At 39.6% G+C, this 23,654-nt stretch overlaps 1 protein-coding gene across 4 annotated transcripts in view; it reads right to left on the bottom strand.

The window, feature by feature from the left end:
• FNDC3B (fibronectin type III domain containing 3B) overlaps positions 1-23,654 on the bottom strand; it is a 344,224-nt gene that overhangs the window by 243,424 nt on the left and 77,146 nt on the right. For all 4 annotated transcript variants that reach the window (XM_021069801.1, XM_021069803.1, XM_021069800.1 and 1 more), the window contains one exon: positions 6,661-6,736. In XM_021069801.1, coding sequence (XP_020925460.1) covers positions 6,661-6,736 — 76 coding nt within the window. The remainder of the gene's footprint in view (positions 1-6,660; positions 6,737-23,654) is intronic.

Below are 23,654 nucleotides of genomic sequence, written 5' to 3'. Positions count from 1 at the left end.
AATAATAATCAATCATATGTTCAATGTAATAAAATCTGCAAAGATTTTAAACAATATAAAGGCAATCACACTGATTTCACTTTCAAACCACCTAAATAGTTTTGAAAAAATTGTTTGCAAATTGAAGCCAAGGCAAGGTCCCATCAATCCTAGAAGACAAACTTCATTTGCAGCAGGTCCTCTTCCTTGGTTTTAAGCCAGTAAAACAGGAATTTCTAATTTATATGCAGAGTAGGCTTTAAAGGAATAGACCACATAGAAGTTTTGCTTGTGAAATGATAGTCTACCTCAGCTTGTAAGCCCTGCCTATGACATCACTTGTGTCACTTCTTAATCAGCCAAGCAAGAGATAATGAGTTCCTGAGGACCTGTCATAAAATTCTTAGAAAGAATGAGAGGTTGGTATTTTAATGTGCCAAACAAGTCTAATAAATGCACTTAAAGTAACAAATAAGAAAAAATAAATAAATAAAGTAACTTTAAGGTCCCTGTGGCAGTCTGGACTCTGAATACGGAGGGGAGAAGGGTGGGAGACAAACGAGGTTCGGAAATGTGGGACTGCGCTCGATGGTGTCATTCACAGAGCCCATGAGCAGAGCGTGCTGTCCATCAGCTATACGGTTCCCACACTCAGTGGGCAGGGGGAGTTAGACACGGAGTGGAAGAAAGCTTAAGGAGAGTAAGCAGGAGAGGGGGCAAGCTTCACCTTCTGACAGCGTCCCAACTACAGCCATCTTAGGGCAGAGCTCTCCTTGAGCTTCCCTCCTGCCGTAACTTCTGCTGTCATTTCAAAGTCTCTATCCACCTAATACTAATTAGCCAGGTAAATCATCTTTGTAAAAATGTCTGGATTACTCTGGACAAAAAACATTAGCCACTGAATTATCTCTAAATACATTCTTATTAGAATAATGCTGCTATCTGAGCATTTTACTTTAATCTGTTTTTTGTTGTATTGCCATGACATTTACCAGTTTTCTTCAGGCTCACGATTTGAAATTTAAGTCTTGAAACACAAATAAAAACTGAAGCATTAGTACAGGTCAGTATGAAAGGTCTTTAGGCTTACGTGTTTTTTTCATAAAGGAAACTGATTAGCTTTAGTTAAAATGTGATTTGAAATTTGAAAGATCTTCTATAGAGATTTTAAAGGCCACTAAAAGCACTTAACTAAACATCTTTAAGTTCCCAGAACAACAGTAAAAGTTAAAAGAAAAATCATCACATCTGATGTAATGCCAGAGCTAGTCAAAGGTCTAGTCAGTAATTACTGTCAGGCGGCATGGCTGAGGAAGGGGAGGGTGGCCCACATACTGTTTCCTGTGACAACTGAATTCACAGTCTAATGCAGGGGCTAAGGAAAGGTGTGCACATATAACCAGTCAGTTCCATGCAGTGCTACCTCTGCCTGCTCCTCCAGGAACACAAAGAGAGGTCAGAACGGACTGGAGTGATGGAGGGAAAAAGGGAGGGGCTATTGAAGGAGACAGACCTGGAGCTTAAAGGAAGTGTGGTATTTGTTTTGGCTGAAGGGTTTTACAGGGAGCAGAGAAATGGCCCAGATAAAAGGATGGCATGTGTGGACAGGAAGGAAGGCTGCACTGCCAGCACCTCAGCCCAGACAAGGATATGAAAATAATGGGAGAGACCGGCAGCTGCCCTCTATTAATTCCTGAATTTAAGCAAAGGAATGAATTCATATTGATTGCTAAGATCCTTTTTTTCCCCTAACAATTAGCTCTTTATACACGTTCATCTGGCCTAGGAAAGAAAAATCTTTTGTCTAGGATGTCATAGGTATAGTGCTGCCTCCCAGTGAGAATAACTATGACTTTTTGCGGCCCCTTCAAGACCTATGATTCATGTTTCATGGAAAATAGTGAGAAATATTCCATTAGAAATGAATCTGCTTTCACAGCATATTGTATGTTTCCTGTGTTTTTCTTCCTTCATTATCACCAAGGACATTCCCATGAAAACAAAAATCTTGTTTTTTTTCCCCAGAGTAACCATATTCTTTACACTGATTTGCTTTGAATTTCCAAACTGCCCTTTTCATGACATCACAATGAGCTTCTGGGGTCTTTTGAGTGATGTCATAAATGTCCTAGAGAGAAAATTATTTATTTATTTACTTATTTAGTCTTTTGTCCTTTTAGGGCCGCACCCATGGCATATGGAGGTTCCCAGGCTAGGGGTCTAATCGGAGCTGTAGCTGCCAGCCTACGCCAGAGCCACAGCAACACCAAATCCGAGCCGTGTCTGAGACCTACACCACAGCTCACAACAATGCCGGATCCTTAACACACTGAGCAAGGCCAGGGATCAAACCTGCAACCTCATGGTTCCTAGTCAGATTCGCTTCTGCTACACCATGATGGGAAATCTGAGAGAAAATTATTAGACTAACAAATTCAACTACAAGCAAAGGGGGCTGACCTCGTAAGGTGTAATTTCAAAGTTTTCAGGAAGCCTGCAACCAACTCCACTCCCTACCCCTAATACTCACCCCTCACTCCCCAGCAATCACTAACCTACTGGCTAATGTTGAAATAGCAATGCTAATAAGCTGATAATTTCAACCACATGGCGTAAGCAATGAGTATGACTTCAAAATTTCCAAGAAGGCCACCACCACGAACTACCCTGCCCCCAAAACTACCTCCCCATCTGCTGGTGTTGAAAGAGCATAACTAAGGCTTCATTCTCTAAACTTTAGTAAAATGCAAATGCTTCCTTCAGAAGTTTCTATTGCAATATGACTCAATTTTAGATCCTTTCCTAACCAGCGCTCTCCCACTGTACCCCTCGTCTTCCAGCCGCTGAAGGTAGAAGCCCAGCCCACCTCAACTCTGGGCCCAATCCTGACTCTAGGCAGAAATAATTTAAGGACTTCTAAATCAATACTCCCTGTATCAAACTATCCCACTCTTATTCTTGTTAACAGGGTACCTGTCTTATTCCAAAGACCCAGTCTCCACCATCCACTTTTGCTCTGCAAACGATCTCTGTCTCATCCTGGCCACCTGAGTACTCATCCTACTATCCTTCCCAAAATCCTGTTACTCCAGGAATAGGAACTTACCTTGCTCTTGTCACGTGTCCAAAAGAACAGAGTCAATCTGAGTTTATGACTCCCTGACGGAAAGCCACAGAGCAAGGCAAAAAAGAGCTCATGCTCTGGAGTCAGATATCATGGATGAAAACTAGACTCTCTCTGCTCCTTCTTGCTTTTTGACTTTAGGTGTGGGAACTACAGGCCTCAGTTTCCTTGTGTGCAATTCAGTGAGAAAATACATAAGCCTAAGAGTTGAATAAACATTAGCAGTGATAAGGACGTTAATCCCAATGAAAGGATAATAACGTGTTGGAATTTAGAAACACGCTTCCTATTCCCATATTCTATGTTGATATGCTTTACCCCCTAGAATGAAGCCTTCACTAACTCTCCTGGGACTCAAATGATAGAGGGCAGAGGGTACACGGGATGAGTGACTGCCTGTTATACACAAGTGGCCATGAGTGGGTCTGGACTGAGGTTCCTTCCAGTTCCTGAAGTTGATCTTATTGTCCCAGTGCTGTCCAAGCCCTAGGAAACTACTTTGGGTTCCAGGTCCTAGTCCCTATCATCATGTTCTGTGTCATTTCAATTAGTAGGGCCAGGTACCACCATGTCCTAAGCAAAGATAACCACAGTACTGAGATGTTCAGAAGAGAACAAATAATAGGGCAGCTGGGAAAGCCCAGATAAATGGCCCCACAATTCTTCTTTAGTCAATGGTATTTTTAAAAACTACTGAAGGAGGTGTTAGTGTCACTTATCTCCAAGGATAATCATGAATAAATACAAAGCTCCCATTGTGGACTGAGCAATATATTTGCAAAATTCCCTGAAGAGTACACCACCTGGTACTCACCCACATGGACCCAAAAACAAGTGACAGGGAAGTTAACCAGACGAATACACACACACTCACTCCTTAGACGCCCAAAGTAAAAGTAGGTGGCATGAAAGAATGGATTTTACATGCTGATCTATTCATCAGTTTGCTTTTTGTGATTCTATTACTCATACGCAGTGGTAGAGGGACACAGTCTACCAGCCAATTCATAGGTCTCCAATGTTACCATGACCAGAAACTCAACTAGTCTCTGAACTGGAAACATCAGCTTCATTCTATGTAGGTAAAATGACTTTTCACCCAGTTTTTCTAGCATGTTTTTTTTTTTTTTCTTTTAAGGATACAGAGTAAAATTCGAGAGATTTCTTTTCTTTTCTTTTTTTGATTTTAGGGCCACATCTATGGCAGATGGAAGTTCTCGGATGAAGGGTGAAATCAGAGCTGCAGCTGCCAACCTAGGCCACAGCCACAGCAAAGCAGGATCCAGGATCCAAGCCACATCTGCAACCTACACGACAGCTCATGGTAACATTGGACCTTTAATCCACTGAGTGAGACCAAGAATTGTGGACCCTCATCCTCATGTATACTAGTCGGGTATGTTACCACTGAGCCACAACAGGAACTCTGAGATTTCATTTATTGATGACCTCTGTTTATTACAGTACTACAAGTAGTTGGAAGATTCTGTGTACCATACTATTTTAGAGTATTTATTTCCTCTCTTCTTTTACCTGGTACAATTCATCACCAAAGACTAGGTTTGGTTTTTAAATGGTTAAGAACACCAGAGATCAATTTTAGGAACACAATGATCAGAGAAATTAAAGCTATAAAAATCATTAATGAAATGGTTAAATCACTTCAGATTAACTACAATTAAAATTCAGTAGGGGCACAACATTGTAAATCAAACATACTTTAATTTAAAAAAAAAAGTTCCTTGGAGTTCCCATCGTGGCCCAGCGGAAACGAATCTGACTAGGAACCATGAGGTTAAGGGTTCCATCCCTGGCCTCGCTCAGTGGGTTAAGAATCTGGTGTTGCCGTGAGCTGTGGAGTAGGTTGGCGGCTACAGCTCTGATTAGACCCCTAGCTTGGGAACCTCCATATGCTGTGGGTACAGCCCTAAAGAGACAAAAAGACAATAAAACAAAAAATTAAAATTAAAAAATAAAAAAAGTTCCTTAAAAAAAAAAAAAATCCTCACTAGGATTCTAGCCAAATGAGTTTCAATTTTTTTCCTAGATTTTTATTCTTATAGTTGCAAAAACAAGTAGTAAAACTATAGCAGCACACTCTGCTATTATGCAAAGCAACAGAAAAATCAGCTTTTTCCATGTAGCTCATTGTGGAAAACTAAAACTAAAGATCATTTCCTTTCATTTTGTTTATATATTGGTGAGCAAGGCCAGGTACTAAAAACAAGACCTCTGGTCAGATCCAAATCTAATCAATAACCTAGTATTGAACTCAATTATAAGCCAATTTACTGCCTACCCATAATCCCAATCACTGCCAAAAAGAGCCATCACAAACACTGCCCTCTAACAAGGCAGAATTTACAGACTAACTCCAGATGATCTGGATTGATCTTCCTACACAGAACTCCATTTGGATCAGAGTACCCTAAGACTCTTTCTTTTCAAAGTGAACTATAGAGAAGAAGCACACAAACTAGAAACTAATTGAAATGCCCAAGGAGTAGTACTTAAATAACTACACCCAAGGAGCCTCACCTACACCAGGGCTTATTTAAATGACAAGATTCTGGACTCTGAGCTGATGCTGTAATGGAGATTTCAGAGATCTAAGGAGGGGGTGTTCTACATATGGGAGAAACAAGTTACTGAGGACAGAGGGTACAACTGTGGCGGGCAGCTTTCTGAAAGGGCCTCCAGAGATTCCTGCCTGCTGGCAGTCACAGCCTGGGTAATCCGCTTTGTGGAGCAGGCTGGACACAGTGCTCCTTCTTGCCCTTTAGTGGCTGCTCCAATGAAGCTGGCTGCCAGAGTGTAAGCGCCCCATGGAGAGGCCACTTAGCAAGGAACTAAGGGAAGCTGCCTGCCATAGCCCTCAAAAAAACTAAAGGCTGCCAACAATCACTGGGGTGAACCTGGAAACAGACTGACCTTCAGACAAGCCTTACAGTAGCCCCACACCTGGATTTTAGCGTTTTTGAGAGGCCCAGAGCCACATAACATAGCTAAACTGTGCCTAAATTCCTGACCCACCGAAATTGAAGCAATAAGTGTTGTTTTTTAAGCTACTAAATTTGAGTAATAAATTACTAACAGTAATTTAGAACTAATAGTAATAAAGAACTAACAGATACTTAATACAGATTTTTACCTCTAAAAGCATCATTTAGATAATATCACAAGAGGTATTTGTAACTTTTATCTAATTTGAAAAAGCAGGTGCTGTTCTCAACTGGAATTTTACAGTTGAGAAACTATAAAATCTCTACATTTTCCAGGGCTACCAAATTCCATAACATAGGAAGACAATGCAAGCTTTCCCAAGTTAATTTAATTCACTTAAAAGTCAATAGAATACTCAAGGTATTTAACTTGGTCACTTATATATCACAGGCCCACATCAACATTAAGAAATTCCTAATAAAAGCAAAAAATAATCAAAGATAAATTTTACTTCTAGAAAATCACATGCAAACTCAGAGATAAACTTTAATTCCATAAAATAATAAATAAAGGAAAACTCCTTTGATTAGAAATCTTGCAACAAACTTCCTTACCTTGGATACACTGCAGTGTTCCATCCTCCGCTCTTATTGTAAAAGTCTCACCTGGATTAACTTGAACGAGAATAACCTGCCAAAATAACACATTAATTTCAATTTAATACTAGAACATCTGGAGATTTCTCTTCAACAGTTTCATTACCTAAATTTATGTACTAGACGAGAAGTATGTGGCACAAGATCTTGTATAAACACAAAACTTAGGATATGTCTTAGACTTGGTTTAAATTTGAGGGGGGTGAGCACATTCGAATTTAGCGAGGTCAATTCTCCTGTGTTGCTTATGTTATGTAACTTAAATAAAAACCTCACTTTTAAGGTACTTTTTCTTTCACGCAATTTTTTTCTTCCACTAATTTAGATACAATAGTTAAAAAAAAAAAAAAGACCAGAAGCTATATTTATTTTTTAAAAAACTGCATAGAGAAATGAGGTCCTGACCTATCACTGCTGCATATCATTCCCAAGCGTCTATTACTGTGTTTAACAACAGAAAGCAATTTGTAAGAAAAATATTTGGAAAAAACAAAAAAGTATCTGTGTATAGGACCTGGAAATAATAATGAACAGGATAAAATAAGTGAATTTTACACAAAGGCCCCACCAAACACTTAGATATTTAGATTTTAATATTTTCCAGTATTACCTAAATGTCAGTATTTTTAGTCATCTAACACAGACATTTAGTTATCAGAAAACAACTCCCAAAAGACTAAACCATGCATGGCCATGGCAAAGTATGTTCTTTCATGAATTTCAGAGTTTTAGTTCTAACCTCATTTAATTCCTTTAGGTAACAAAGGGGGGGGGACACTAATTTATATCTAAATATAAACTAAAGGATATACTCCAAGCTTAAAAATTAAAAAAATCATGTGCAAGATTAACACTTAATGCTTAAAATAATGATTCTTATGTTTCTAGAAGCTGGAAGGATGTCAGTGTCACCTTCATCAGTAGTTGTTGGAGCAAGCCTGATTCCTCCCTTCCTTGAAACCATCGAACATCCTGTTCCCTCTGTCTGTAATCTCTCCCCGCCCCCCATCTCTGCCCACCACCCACCTCACTCTCTCCACCAGCTAACACCTATTCATGCTTGCCAGATTAAGAGGTGGCATTTGACTCTTGGGACAGGTCAGGTCTTGCACCATGTGTTCTCAAGAAACAAACCAACAAAACAAAACTCTACTCCTTCCTAGGATTTACAAGTGCAATTAATTAATTAAGGAATTATTTTAGTGTCTGTTCCTTCATTCTTTTATCTAGGCTCTTTAAGGGCAAGATATGACACAGAGTAAAATCTCCAGAAATACTCTTAACTAAGTAAATGAACATCATAAAACATAAGGAAAGCCATTGCAAACAACTGCTTCAACTTAGGAATTAAGCTTTCATAATACGCAGTTTTAGAAGTCAACTTTATTTACTGTATGGACCATAATTTATCTGTTTTTGAAAATTACTTATTGAAATCAAAACCATTTCATCTTTAAAAACTAAGCCTTTAATATCCATGTATTTTGCTTCTTCTAATAATTCACCACCAGAAACACTGCTGGGATACTAAAATTTTTAAATCTGGAAATACATTAACTGGAGAAAACAGGACCATTCAGGGAAAAGCAATACAAGCTTCATCACTGGTGCTTCTCATTTCTTAAATTATAAGTTATTTTAAGGCAATTTATTTTTCCTGTACAGGATCTGTGTCAATAATCTTTCAGTCTTAAGTATTCAAATTCTCACCAATGTAAACACATTGTGCCATTCTAGGAACTCAAAAGGAAATCCCTTCAAATCTCTATGGAGTGATTAAGACATTTCGATTGCTTTCTTGAAACTGAGTTTTAAAGTCATTCCTAATATGAAAATAGTTTTAATTTAACTTTACTTTTATAAACACATAGAACATACATCAACTACAATAGAACAAAACAATACTCCAAAAGAGACAATCACCCATATCTTTTTAAAAGTCCTTAAACCAATTCTAACATTGCTATAACAGCAGAAACCATCTGCTTTGTTTAAACCTTGAGAGAGACACCAATAATGTATGCCTATAGAATTATTAGTCAAAAAAAAAACCAACAGTGAACACTACAAGTATGACTCAGATATTCTTTGACAATCCCAATTTCATATATTCTCTTCTGTTATACTCATAACATGTCCTAAATGCTAGTTTTGAAAATATAATTCACCAATATTATGGAAAGTCCCAGGCCAGGAAAAGGATTTCTGGATTGGAATATGTTCCAAGATCTGTCACATTATCTGCTTATCATATTGCAGGAAAAGTGTCTGTAACAGTTCCTCAGTGGTCACTGACACTAGGCCACAATTCAAAGAATGGCCCAGAGGCATTCAGCCTCCAAAAGCCCCTTATTTATGCCTTCCCTTCTCTTTTCACGGGAGGCCCACTCCCAACCCCTACCCCACTTCTTCAGGGAGAAAGACAGGTAAAGGGCTTGTACACATCCTATTAAAATACCTCTCTTCAAATATTTAGTTCCTGTAATTTTCCCTGCTGCTGTGTTGCTATGGCAACCAGATTATAATCTACCAAGTTACCTCAGAAACCAGGCAAATCTCCTGTGTCCCAATATCAATTTTTCTTAGTAAGAGCAAAAGCCATTATTTAAGCAAACTGTATTCATCCTGGCATTGAGATATTTTTAAAGAAAGCATTTTATTATGCAGAGACAGACGGACCACCTTGCTGTTTTCATTGTCAATAAAGGAGAGATAAAAATAAAGTTTTGACAGCCCAGTGATCTGTCCCTGACCAGAGATATGAATGAGATGGCGGCAGTAGGCCTTGCATCACGCAGCCTTGAGGAGCATGAGTCACACTCTGGCAGGCTCCTTGGCACGTAACCTTTCATATACAAGTCTATCAGTCCGTCTGTCTCTCTCTTTCTCTGAATAGCACTCTCTTTCAATCTTTCTCTCTCTCCACCCCCTCTTTCACCCTTCTCTTCTTCCTTCCCTCCTTCTTTCTCTTTTTAGCCACAAAGCAGACATAACAGTTACACGTTCTCTTAAATACAGAATATAAAACATAATATCACTGTCCAAACCTCATCATTTTTTGTATACTCAGTAAGCATTTCCTGCTTTTCCAAAGTCAGCATTAAAACAAGTCATGCTGTATTCTGTGTCTTGTCAGGAGGGCAAAAAAAAGAACAAAGATTTTAACCTCTGATATATTTTTCCCCCAGAGATGTTAAAACCAAACTATGTTAATCAAATCATAAGAGCATACTTCAGACTACTATTGCTTCATCAGCTCTGTTTCAAATCTGTTAGTGCTATACAAACCAAGCAGCCTGAAATAAGCAAAAGAAATTTATTAAGACTTAATGAAAAATAAGTGACCATTCTTCCAAAGTCCACAGAAATAATAAAACGAGGTAGAATTAACCTAATTAAGCAAAAGGCTAAACACTGTATCCTGGGAAAGCTTTACCCAACAAAACAACTGAAACAGGTATAACACATCTTTCCTTAGAGGTATAAATCTAAATATAACTCTTTTTAACTCATTAATGATTAACCACAAGATCAACAGTACCTAAGACTTCTCCTGGAGGCAAATTCCTAATTTTTACCTCAAACGAAATACTACCAGCCATCTGAGTAAACAATTACTGCCACATATATGTGTCCATCACAAAAGCTTCTGCTGGGAAAGCAGTACTGAGGAACCAAAGATGAAATGTTAACATCTGCATCATTCTGCAAAGTTAAATCCCATACCCAGGCAATCAAGACATAAACTGTGCTAGGAGAGGAGATCCCATTTCACTTCCAGAGCTTTTCCCACTTGCCATGTTCTGTGAAGCTGTCTTAGCTGTTTCATGTATGAATGAACATTCTCATTTAGAGCCAGCATTTATGATTATCCAACAGATATCTTTGGGGGGAAAAATTATACAACCTAAAAGCTGCAGAAGAGTTTCATGTAAGGGCAGGACATACAAGACAAGGGAGCCCCCACTGGTACTTACTTACACACTGTGTCAAGGCACAAGAACATCCAGATTTTAGAGATGGGGAAACTCAGGCTTAAAGAGGATAAGTAACTTGTACAAAGTCACAAAATACAAAATGACTGAGCCAGCACTGGAATCCAGCTCTGTCTGACCAAACTACATGCTTTTCTCTTCTACCACACATCTTCCCCCCTCCACAATAGATGTGGGTTTCACAGAGTCAGTTCTCTATGGAGACACTTCAGTAAATGACTATAAGGAGAGAATACATTCAACTGGGTCAAAGGCATATCCCCAAAGACTGAGGACAAGTTCTCTTCTAAAAAATCTATGCTGACTTCCTAAGACAGAGCCCCTTTCTCCCAGGATGGCATTTAGGTAATAGGAGAATCCATCCCTTAACTAACAACAAGACAGTTGTTTTTGTATTGGGCAGCATTTATTCTCATAAAGTCCTTGTCGAGTCCTTGAATTCCCCTAGAAACCAGTAAGCTAATCACTTGCTTATCATAATCACTAGATGCCACTTCTCGTGGCCCAATAATAGGCATAGGAAAAATAAAAGACTCCAGAGAATACTGGGTCGTACGCCTCTATGCTATCAAAAGCCACCTGTCATTGACAAAAAAAGACAGGAATGGATTAATACGTAACTAAGGAAAAAGCAATTAGATGAACCAAAGAGACTATTTTTATGCACTGAAATCAACCAGTGCCTGCTGAAAATATACCCTTGACCTTGAGCCCTCTTCACAGCTGAAAATCTACATGTAATTTTACAGTCCACTCTCCACATCCTCCGATTCAACCAACTTCAGAAGGTATAGTACCATGGTACGTATTAGAAAAAAAAAAAAATCTGCATGTGCATGGACCCATGCAGTTCAAACCTGTGCTCTTCAAGGGTAAACTGTACATTCAAATGAGGTCAATAATTGTATTTCATGATATAAGTGTCTTTAGAAGAATTACCTCTGGGTGGCCAGGATATTCATGGTGGCTGTTTTCTAGCTCTCTGTACCTCCCCAGCTTCACCTACACCCTACTCACAGGACTGACCTTTCTACACACTTGCCCCAGGCCCCAGCAAGTGCCTGTTCTTATCAAAGGGACGGTGAGGAGCCAGCCTGACCTCAATTCCCCCTCCGATTGCCAATCTGCACCACCTGCCATGCACATGAAGATTGCAGCCCAGTCCTGCTTCAGACTTAAAAGATCCCCCTATCCATTAACCCACTGATGTCTGTCTCTGACTCTGGGCTATTTCTTCAGTCTTGAAGAGGCAAGCACAGGGCTTACAGACCTGCAGGGTGCAGCCCAACAACTACTACACTCAGTCTTCATTCAGAAAATGTTAATGAGTGTCTAGAATGGGCCAGGCATTCCTCCGGCTACAAAACAGAACCTTAGACAACACAAAGTTCTGCCTACCACATGCTGACAAAGGGAGCTTTGCAGGGGATAGGGGTGGCAAATCCTTTAAACAAAAATAAAACATCTACAGATAGTGGTAAGGGCTATAAAGAAAATATAATGGCAGCTTCTAAGATGTTATACATTTCTACTCCCTCTATTGTATTTTTCCCTGAATAAAGAGACTCTATTACAAAAGGACCTATTTGCTAAGAATAAAAATACAGCATTAACTTAAATGGAAAAAATGCAAAATGTAATAGAGATGGCCCAAACTGGGTTAAAAGCTTTTTTTTTTAAGAGAGCCACAAATGCTTATCTCTAAAGTTTCAACTACAGGACTTTCAAGATAAAAAAACCAACAACATAAAAAACCAAAATTTCATATAAATGTGGTTTCTCCATGGCTAAGAATAGCTGCTACCAAATATCCTTGTGCATTTGGAGTAGGATTATCTTTATTTAAATCAATATTTTTTCATTGTATTAAATACATTTTCCACAGAGCTGTTGAGGATCAAAAAGGTAATTTTTCCTCCTCTAGCTGAAAATGATGTTCACTGAGAACAAAGTCTGGTTTCTGCCATCACTGTTTCAGGGTCAATCTTTGTTAAAAATGTCCGCCACATGAGGTAAAACCCCTCTCTACCCCTCAATTCTGTCCATGCTCCCCATGTCCCCAAGCTGGGCTTTGGCCACACTAATGGGGAGTCAGCAACTCAGGCCACTTTTCAGCTAATAAGCCCTACCTGGAACGAGCTTTGCACACTGCATCTTGCATGTCTCCCTTCATTTAGATTCAGCTACCTCATGTCTGGTTTTGATTGACTGAGACAGAGCAACATGATCCATGCTGATGTGCTAATTAATGTCACACATTTCTGGCAAGCTGTGCACTGAACCTCAACATATAACTCAAGACCAGTGAAGAGACATATTGAACTGCCTATATTCCCAATACTCTACTATTTTTAACACCCATTTGAATGTTGGTCATGTCATTCACTTAATGCTATTCTTCCCTCTAAGACATAATCAAGAAATAACATGCCCATGAAGAACGTTATCATCCCTATAAGTAACAGGAAATCAGTTCCCAATATTTTGTCATTAAACATTCTAGAGTTAACTTTTCTATTACTATACTCTTAACTGATTAAAATTAAACTACTAGTGCCTTACATTTTGTTTCAACCAATATAAAACTAGAAATAAATACAAATACATAATATTTTACGATTTTAGAAGGGTTTTGTGGAAGAGACCTCTGACCCTCTCCACCGCTGCACAGTATATTATCATCACTTATGCAGGTCTCGCCTTTGCATTGACTATACTATACTTATTTAAATCTATACCTAATGCAATTTTTTTCCTTTTTATGGCTGCCCCTGCGGCACATGGAAGTTCCCAGGCTAGGGGCTGAGTCAGAGCCGCATCTGGGGCATATGTCACAGCCATAGCAAAACCAGATCCGAGCTGCATCTGCAACCTACACTGCAACTTGAGGCAACACTGGATCCTTAACCCACTGAGTAAGGGCAGGGATCCAACCTGCATCCTCATGGATACTACACCAGGGTCTTAACCCACTGAACCACAATGGGAACTCCATTAATGCATATATTGAAATTCTGATCATTCAATAAACATTTGCTGAGTAGTTACTACATGCCAAGCACTTTATTAAGCACTGATGATTCTAAGATGAGAAAGATGAAATTCAACCCATTGGTGCAAGAGTAGAAAATAAAATTAACTGTAATAAAACATGATTATTTGCTATAAAGTGCTGTGAAAACTGAAGAAACCATCAAGAAATCAGGGAAAGTTATATTTGGGAGTGACATTTAAAGGGGGGATAAGAGGATAACTAAAATAACAAGCACACAGCACATGCATGGAGGCCTGATTGGTATGATGGATACAGTTAGAATTCCAATGTGCTAGAGAATTCCAAAGCAGCTATAATGGCGTGCGCGTATGCACACAACAGAGGGGTAAGGGTGAGACTGCAGAGGCAGGCAGGCCCCACCTCAGAACAGTTCTGTTTGCTCCACTTCAAAGTCTGGACTTCATCCTGTGAGCAGAATTTTCCAGTAAGAAAGCAACATTATTAGATAACTCTGACAGCAGTGAGAAACTCAAACTGAGATGGGAGGCATGAACACATGGAGACCAGCAAAGATATTAATGAAATATCCACCTGTGACATACTTCAGGGATTATGCTGTTTTAAGTAAGAGCTTTCAAAAATAGCCAATGATTTAGCCTTTAAATATGACTATCCAGATCACAGGGTTTGCTGCTGAAGAACTCTGCCTTCCCTCTCTATCAACACTGGGGTATCTCTGATTACAGAGGTGAAGCAATATGTATGGCCCTCCCAGCCATAGCTATTTAATTTTTCCTACTTCCTGTTACTCTAATTCTGTTATCCAGTTGTGACTCTGTCATTTCATTTCCATCACTCGTATCACTGATAACAGACAGGCCTGCACAATCTGTCTCTCTCATGTGTCTCCACCTCTTCCTATACTTTTTCTGTCCCTTGTTTCTTCTCCTTGGCTTCCTGGCTTTTCCTATTAAAAAAGCTAACCCCCAAAGCTCTCAGCAGCCAACCCAGCATTCCTTTTCTCTACTTCTAGTCAACTCATCAATCCCACAGTGGACTTTGTTGTCCACCTATTGTACTGTTGGTTGGTTTGCTGATCAAAAGGAAAGGAGGAGTAATAGGATTACTGGGAAACAAATATGAGTCTAATGAGAATCACTACTTATTTTTAAGCCTCCCAGGTTAATCATATCCTCAAAACATCTACTTTCTGATTCCTAGATAAGCCCATTTCAAGCTACGTAATCCATTTTTATATCTTTAAGTTACAGTTTGCTTTTTAGCATATCATACATACACAAAAATATTTGAAATATAAATTAAGAACTCAAAATTGCAGATAAGAAAGTACCATCTACGACTTAATTGTTACATTTAAGATGAATTTCCAGGAGTTCCCATTGTGGCTCAGTGTTAACAAATTCGACTAGAATCCATGAGAACGCAGGTTCAATCCCTGTCCTTGATCAGTGGGTTAAGGATCTGGCATTGCCCTGAGCTGTGGTGTATGTCGCAGACGAGGGTCGGATCCTGCATTGCTGTGGCTATGGTATAGGCCAGCAGCCGTAGCTCTGGTTCGACCCCTCATCTGGGAACTTCCATATGCAGTGAGTGCAGCCCTGAAAAGACAAAAGACAAAAAAAAAAAAAAAAAAAAGACGAATTTTCGGTACTTTTTAAGATTTCAAATTACACTCAATGCCCTATAACCATAATAGAAATGAATATGAAAAAGCATGTGAAAATATGCATAATTGAATCACTTTGTTGTAGAGCAAAAATGAAAACACTACAAATCAACCATACTTCAATTTAAAAAAAAGATTTCAAAAAATAAGTACCTAAGAGCACATATTTCTTCTACATCTGTCTTCCTGCTACACTTTATGTTTCAGTGAAATTAGATGGCATTTAGACCAGAGCTGTCTTCTAAGTAACATTTTATGTAAATACTGAGGTGTTAGATCACTTTGTACTAAAATCATTTTAGTTTCAATTCATCTTTTAACAAATAGCTTAATCAACTAAGATACCAAAGACACACAGTGAGAAGAACAAATTAGACAGATCACAGTTGAGTCCCAGCTCTGCCAGACAGGTCACTTAACCTTTCTAATCCTGCATTCTAAAAGAGATAAACACCTACTTCATGAGTGTGCTCTAAGGGATAGAGCAACCCCAGTGTAGCCCTGGTAGAAGGCCTTAGACATAGTATGTGCTCAATAAAAAAAAAAAAAATGTTATTAATACTTCTTTCTCTTCAAATTTCTACCAGCGACAAGTCTCTCAGTTAAGGAAAAAAAAAACAAAAACAAAAACAAAACGACCTCTAACAACACAGTCTAAAGAAAAAATTTTACCACACCTGCCATGTTTCACGGTCTCAATAAAACCTAAAGCCAGCCAATTCTTACCTCTGACCAGATTTGCTCTTTGAGAAACATTCTAGCTTTTCTTAAAGGATCACCTCCCAAACCCATTCGCACTTACATTCAGCTTCCTTAGATCTCAGCAACAATAGGACTTTGGAATCCACTCCCAGAAGTTCTGAAATCTAGGCCCTTTTCATCCACAAAATGGTTTGAATTACTTGGAAGCGCTTCTAATTAAGATTATCATAATGAAAGACAGCAATAAATGCAAAAAGTAACACCACAGTGTGGAAATTTCCTATTAAATACTCAGAACTATAAGCTTTTTAAGGCACACCAGAAGAATTAAACCTGGCCAGGTTCTCTAAGAAGAACCTTTTTAAACACTTAAGCAACTAGTCTGAAAGGTTATCCACCATCCAATCCAGAAAAACAGAATTATATAGCTGGGTACTTTAGGCTATTAAAAAGTTTATGGCGTTCTCATTGTGGCTCAGTGGTTATCGAATCTGACTAGGAATCATGAGGTTGCGAGTTTGATTCCTGGCCTCGCTCAGTGGGTTAAGGATCCGGCGTTGCCATGAGCTGTGGTGTAGGTCGCAGATGTGGCTCAGATCCCGTGTTGCTGTGGCTCTGGCGTAGGCTGGTGGCTACAGCTCTGACTAGACCCCTAGCCTGGGAACCTCCATATGCCATGGGTGTGGCCCCGGAAAAGACAAAAAGACAAAAAAAAAAAAAAAAGACTAATAAAAAGTTTAAAGAGGGAATTCTTGTTGTGGCACAGCAGTAATGAACCCGACTAGTATCCATGAGGATACAGGTTCAATCCCTGGCCTCACACCGTGGGATAAGGATCCGGTGTTGCCATGAGCTGCAGTGTAGGTGCAGACATGGCTCGGGTCTGGCATTGCTATGGCTATAGCATAACCTGGCAGCTGCTGCTCAGATTCTACCCCTAGCCTGGGAACTTCCACATGCCAGGTGTGCAGCCCTAAAAAATAAAATAAAATAAAAAATAAAAAAATAAAAAGTTTAAAGGAACTATCTAGATTGAAAATGTCAAGGCAAACAGACTGAAAATGCTCTTCAAAAATGTAGTGCTCTGAGGTTTTCCTTTCTAGATTTTAGAAAGAGAGCATGGTAAGAACTGCTGGAAAGCCTGATGCACTCACAGTCGGCCTTGGAAGAACCACATCCCTGAGGGCATCACACACGACTTGCACAAGTGAACAGATTAGTCCGACTCTTCCCTCACTCTGCACCAGATCCAAATTCAAGACTGACACTAGGCTCTGCAGACAGCAAAGGAAAAATGTGACAGCGATTTTCCAGCCAGCCCCTCCCTCCTCCTCGCATGCCCTCAGCACATACAAGCACACAGCAGATTCTAAGCTCGTCTCTAACTCGGGCCAGTTTATGCGCCATGACATCAGTGCAGTATCATGAGCCAAGTCTAAACTCCATCTGGGACAAATAACGTCCAGGCACACTGTGACTTCTTTTGTTTATATACACTGACTAAATACGTCTTGGTGGTAAATGAACTTAAGATTTATTTCCCAAGGACTCCAAAACAATATTCTGCACCCTTGAAGCACCTCCCTGCCGCCAATTCTCTTCCAAGGCTATGTGTAAGTGATTTTTAACAGAACACATGATTTTGAAACATATAATTAACATCTTGAGGAAAGTCAAAGTCCAAGCAGCCCTTCATCAATCTAAAACAAAGAAAACGAGGAACTCACTAGCAAAAGGGTGTGGTATCATGGCCCCGTGGTACAAATACTGCGTGACACCTAATTCTGTATTCCCCCTGAGAACAGAAATGAGCAGAGGTGACACACTTCAGAAGTGCTCATGGAACAAAGTAGCCATTTTATTTCTTTTTGAAGGATGAGCTTACTTTTTATTCTGGCATTACTTAAGAGAAATAATTATAAATTCAGAAATGAAAAATCCAATCTAATAGGTTCAATTCTTACAACAAGTTTTTAGACCTAAAACACAAAATCTCTGCCTCTGGGGTGATGTAATTTTTGAATGGAAATGAAAGGCACAGTCAGGGAGGAAAAGAAGGCAGACAAAGAGCCTTTTCCTCACTCCCAGAGTGAGACACCCAGGGGCAAGGAACCCCTGCTGCCTTCTCTGATGGACACCATCTCTCAGCAGCTGCTGACCCCAGAGGAAACTGCTCCCCTGTGACCAATCTCAGAGAGAGAACCATTCCCTAAAGGAAGAAAGCAGCAGCTCTGATGACCTGGGCCTGAAATGACCCCCCTCCCAATTCCTCCTCCAAACTTCAGAAACAGACACAGTCACTACAGCTTGGTCAGCAATTCTCAGAAGCTCCAGAGTCAGAATCACAGTTACTGCAGTTGATGTGAAGAGCATATAAAGTGACAGTAGGAATATTCTTCTCTGCAAACTTTACAGTTTTCTCTGGTGCAAAACCCAGCCCCAGGTCTCTCCTGACTGTTCACCTGAACAAAACAATGGAGACAGGCCTGATCCAAGCAACACCGCCTTTCCTGGAAGGCAGGACACAAGTGAATTCAAATCCAGGTCCTGTGATTTGTCAGCTTCGTATTTCACCTTTCTTGACTGGGGATCTGTCTTGTAAAAGAGATCACCACCTTACAAGGTATATGTACACTGGATGAAATGACGTATGTAAGTGCTTAGGACCGTTCTTGGCACATCATAAGCCCTCAAATAATAACTTTGTTCCTCCTACCACACAGGGAACAGAGAAATGAAAACATCAAAAGCCATTCTTTCCAAATATTTAACAAATAATCAATCAACTAAAAGTTGAGCATAAAATTGAGACTAAAAGCCTGGTGATCAGCAAGCTTAAGGAGTAAGGCAAATGCCAAAAATTTAGTTAGACACTTGGCATTCTTTCAATGCTCCAAATCTGACTTTTACTATATCATTTACGTTGTTAAGACATTGAAATCTCTGGAATATTAGAGAATATTTTAGCCCACACCTCCCCCAAGATTTTAGAATAATTCTTAGAAAATGAGCCACTGCCTCCCTGCAAAGAAGGAGCATACATGGGGAGTGATGCCCATCTTCAAGTCTCCTTAATGGAGGATCTTTAAAGTTCCAAGGCAGCTAGAAGTAGCATGGTGCAGAGAGGCAATCAATAAAAAGTGAGATGATTGTCAGTGCCTGACCCTGAGTAAACCACTTTAAAAATAAGAAAACTGAAGTTCCCAACGTGTCTCAGTGGATCCATGAGGACCAGGGTTCAATCCCTGGCCTCGCTCAGTGGCTTAAGGATCCGACATTGCCATGAGCCGTGGTGTAGGTCACAGACATGGTTCGGATCTGGCGCTGCTGTGGCTGTGGGTGGTGGCTACAGCTCTGATCGGGCGCCTAGCCTAGGAACCTCCATATGCCTTGGGTGAGGCCCTATAAAGATAAAAAACAAAAACAAAAAAACACAAGAAGAAAAAAGAAAAAAAGTCTGAGAAGTAAAGGGGATATGAAAACCCATCTACTGAAGGATTATGTCCTCTATCACCCAACTCCCCAATTGATTCCCTGAGTCTTTTAGGGGTGGGGAGGGGGCTGTGCCTGCAGCATGTGGAAGTTTCAAGGCAAGGGATCAAACCTGCACCACAGCAGCGACCTCAGCCACAGCAGTGACAATGCTGGTTCCTTAACCTGCTGCACCACAAGGGAACTCCTGCCTGAATCTTTAAAACAGATATAATTCACAGACAGTGTATATAACAAGCCTAAGGTCTGATTTCTCAACAAGCCTTATAAGAAAAATATGGATGCCATTCCTTTGTAATTCATATTATATTTGTATTTTATATTACACTTATTTTCAGTCATGGTTGAGGTCACCAAATAAATTATGAAGAAACAGCCATTCTATGGGGATGTTTTCCATATGGCCTTTTTGCTAAGGTAATAAGAATTAGGATGTGTTTTAAATAGACTCATTCTGTCAACGCAAAACAAATCAGAACAGATAAATGAGCTGCATAACTCTGGCCAATTTAGCCACCAAAAACATCACTAACTAAAGCAAATTCTTCGATGCGTCAGTTTCCCCCATGAACCAGAATGACAACTCAATATTCCAATATACATAAAGATCAAAGAAACATCTATCCAAATAACATATTTCAGTGTTGAGTTTTTCTGTCTACTTAAAAAAACCTAACATTTTAATGACTCCTTCTAAAACTTAAGCCATGCAACACAACTGGATAACAAATCCATTTCTCTTCAAATCTAAGGTTTTGCTCACAAGAAATGATTTCCACTTTTTAAAAACATAGCTGACCCTTGAAAAACTCAGAGGTTAGGGGCACCAACAGTCCACATAGTAGATAATCTGTCCATAACTTAGAGTCAGCCTCTGGCATTAGCGGGTCCTTGGTGTCCTTAAGTTGTGCATCTGTGGACTCAACCAATGGTAGATAGTATAGATCTGTAGCATTTACTATTGAAAAATATTAAAAAAAAAAATGTGTAAGTGGAACCACACAGTTCAAATCCAAGTTGTTTAAGGCTCAGTATAATGAAATCTTTTACTGATATAAACACTCTCTAGTCAACCTACCCGTAAAACTTGACTAGGTACCTCTGATTTTCAGCTGTCTCCACTTAACCAGTTGCCTAATTATTTGCAAACCAGAAACCCTTGGCAAAGTAATTTTCTAAAGGTAGACTGTCCATTTTATCCAAATATGCATCTACTACACTGCAGGGACATGGAATGGGCAATAAAGAATGGATTCAGGTCAAATTATTCTAGTTAATGGTTGTGCTAAACATATTTGCTGCACATAAAACAGATTCCCTCCCAGCAATGATCTCTCTGATGGTTGCCTGTTAGAGAAAAAGGCCCAGGGCCAAGAAGCAGTACTGACTTAGGCATGAATACTAAAATGACAGTGACTTGTTTTGTCTGGAGGCACACTACAGTTCAGCCCCAATAGCTGGCTGGAAAATAACTAAGTGGCACCTAGTTCTGACCAATCCCAATTTAAATGAGAAAACTAATGTAGTATGAAGGCAGCTAAGCCTCAGATTACCTGGATAAAATACTATGTATGCTGCTGCAGCAACTGGCTCCCCAGCAGGCTGTTTATTTTTTTCATCTGTGTTTGGAATTTAGAGGTTAATGTTACTATGGGCGGGGGGCACCCATTGCATGTGGAAGTTCCCAGACTAGGGATCAAACCCAAGCCACAACAGCAACCTGAGCCACAGTAGTGACAACGCTGGATCTTTAACCTGCTAAGCCACCAGGGAACACCTAATGTTACTAATTTTATGAAGCTTGCTCACTATTGTCTTACTTGGAGTGTAATGCATAATTTCTATGTAGTCATATTTGAAATCAGTCAGTTGCACAAAAAAAAGAAGAGTCTGCCAACATGAAAATGATAATGTACAAACATATGTCTGAACACATTCTGGATAGAGAACTGTCTTATTTTTTTCTTCCTCTGCGTGTCTGTACATCCATCATTTTTACTGCACTATAAGATACACCAGTGGCTATCGTATCACATTCAATATGTCAAATATTAATTTTCAAAAAAATGGAAATTAGGTTGGAAATCTATCACAGTCTTATTCAAAGAGAAAAACAATACAAAAATAATTTAAATAAAAATGCCTCATCTAGGTAATACCAGGGAAAGTTTACTTTTAAAAAATTCTATTTCAATAAGGAAGACAATTCTTGGAGACTGTAAAAAAGGCTGTAAACACAAGTATTTGCATCTCTATCCTTTCAAAAGCTAATACCTTGCATCTGTGTTTAATGTTCCCAACTAGTCTGTAAACAATAAAACCTAGGTGCCTAGTTGCTTCTTCTACCCTTCCAAAACTTGGTGAGAGCTCAGTGCAGCACTGACGAGGGGCTCAAATACTGCTCAAATCAAAAGGAAAGCAGAAAACTAAGAGGCTTAAATTCATTTCATCAGATTATATTCAACAAGTGTGCCTGAAAAACCTTAAACATTTTTGCTATATTTAAAAACATATTTGTGTGAACACAAGGTGCTATTTTAAGGGTAAAAAATTTAACAATTCCAAGGTTCCAAATTCAGGTGACCACAGAGCCCAGGGAAGTTAGGAAATTGAGTGACATAGACTGAGTGAGGCCTGAGTATGACACACCCCATCTAAAGTGGGCAGTAGCCACTCCGTACCAGTCAACTATTGCCAAGCGGGATGACCAACCTAGTGCTCAGATATTCCAGGTTTTCGACATAAGCAGAAAAATCCAGAATTTTGTGTAAATCTTCCCATTGTTAAATGTTGGCACCTATTTATTTTTTCGTTAAGTATAAATGCTTGTACAACAAGTAAAACAGGTAGCTAGTTTTCGATCCCTGGTTTAGATGAATTAAATTTGTTCATCCTTCATCCACTCTGAAGGACTTGCTGAATGCCACCTCACACCAGGCACAGTGTGAGCAAGAGACACACGGCCCCTGCTCTCCTGGGGTTTAAGTGCAACCAGACAGACATTACAATAAGCTGAAAACAAACATAACTTTAAAACCACTGGAGAGTTTTAAATTGCTGTTATTTTGCAGTGCAACACTGACACGCCAGTGTTTTTCCTTAATCCTCTCCTTCTGAAGGTAGCTGTATTTCTACTATTTGAAGGATACTAACAACATCTTATATCTTCTTATTATTGCCTTTGGCTAATTAAAGTCTGAAGTGTCTCTCAACCCAGACAGCTCAGAGCTGTCATAATTATGATGGGTGCCACACATAACACCACCCTCTGATAACACGGCACCAACATTTTCCTTTATGAGACAGAGATTATGCCTTTTCGGAAGCTTTTGTAGTGAGAGGAATTGGCAAACCTAAGGCAGAGAGGATTGTAAAATTGGACCACAAACCTGGATAAACTCACACAATTTTTTTTTTTCAAAACAGTTAAAAAGATGCCCTCAGAAATGAAGGTGGCTGCCTGTGCTGCTAGCAAGTGGCTCTAGTTAAGGGGTGCTCGTGATCTGCACCTCTGCAGAGTCGATAATTCTGAGGAACTAATATGGAGAGGCTTAGAGTGGATCTCCAGGCTGGCGGCATCAGAGGACAAACTGATTCACTAGCAAGAATACTGACAGCAAAGGTTCCAGAAAAGAGCTTGTAGAATGTGTAGATACAGTTTGCTTGGGGTGCCACTAGCACCAGCTCTCCACGGACTATACTATCCCTACAGAGAATTCTCATTTCATAAAAGAGAAACTGATTACATGACAGGCAAAGCTTGAATAACAGCGAGACCTCTGTTCAGGCCCAGCCTCCCCATAGACACTTTTCCTTGCCTGGTCTGGTTTCCTGCCTGCCTGTCCCACTCCCTGATCCACCCCTCCCTTTTGCGCTCCCAAGGCACTGATACAATCTGCAATCCAAGCACTTCTCCCGTGGTTCTGCACATGTGTAAATACAGACTTTTTTTTGTTGTTGGGTAAACCACATTTTGCTCCCCAACTAGACTACTCATTCCTTTAAGGCAAAAACAGTGTCTTATTCATCTTGGTGTCGCCAGCACCTAATACAGTTCTGGCATCGAAGACTTTTGATAAAT

The sequence above is a fragment of the Sus scrofa genome, chromosome 13 (assembly GCF_000003025.6).
Source record: "Sus scrofa isolate TJ Tabasco breed Duroc chromosome 13, Sscrofa11.1, whole genome shotgun sequence".
Classification (NCBI taxonomy): Eukaryota; Metazoa; Chordata; class Mammalia; order Artiodactyla; family Suidae; genus Sus; species Sus scrofa.
Note: the sequence above shows the minus strand (reverse complement) of the source record. Positions and strands in the feature narration are given on the sequence as shown.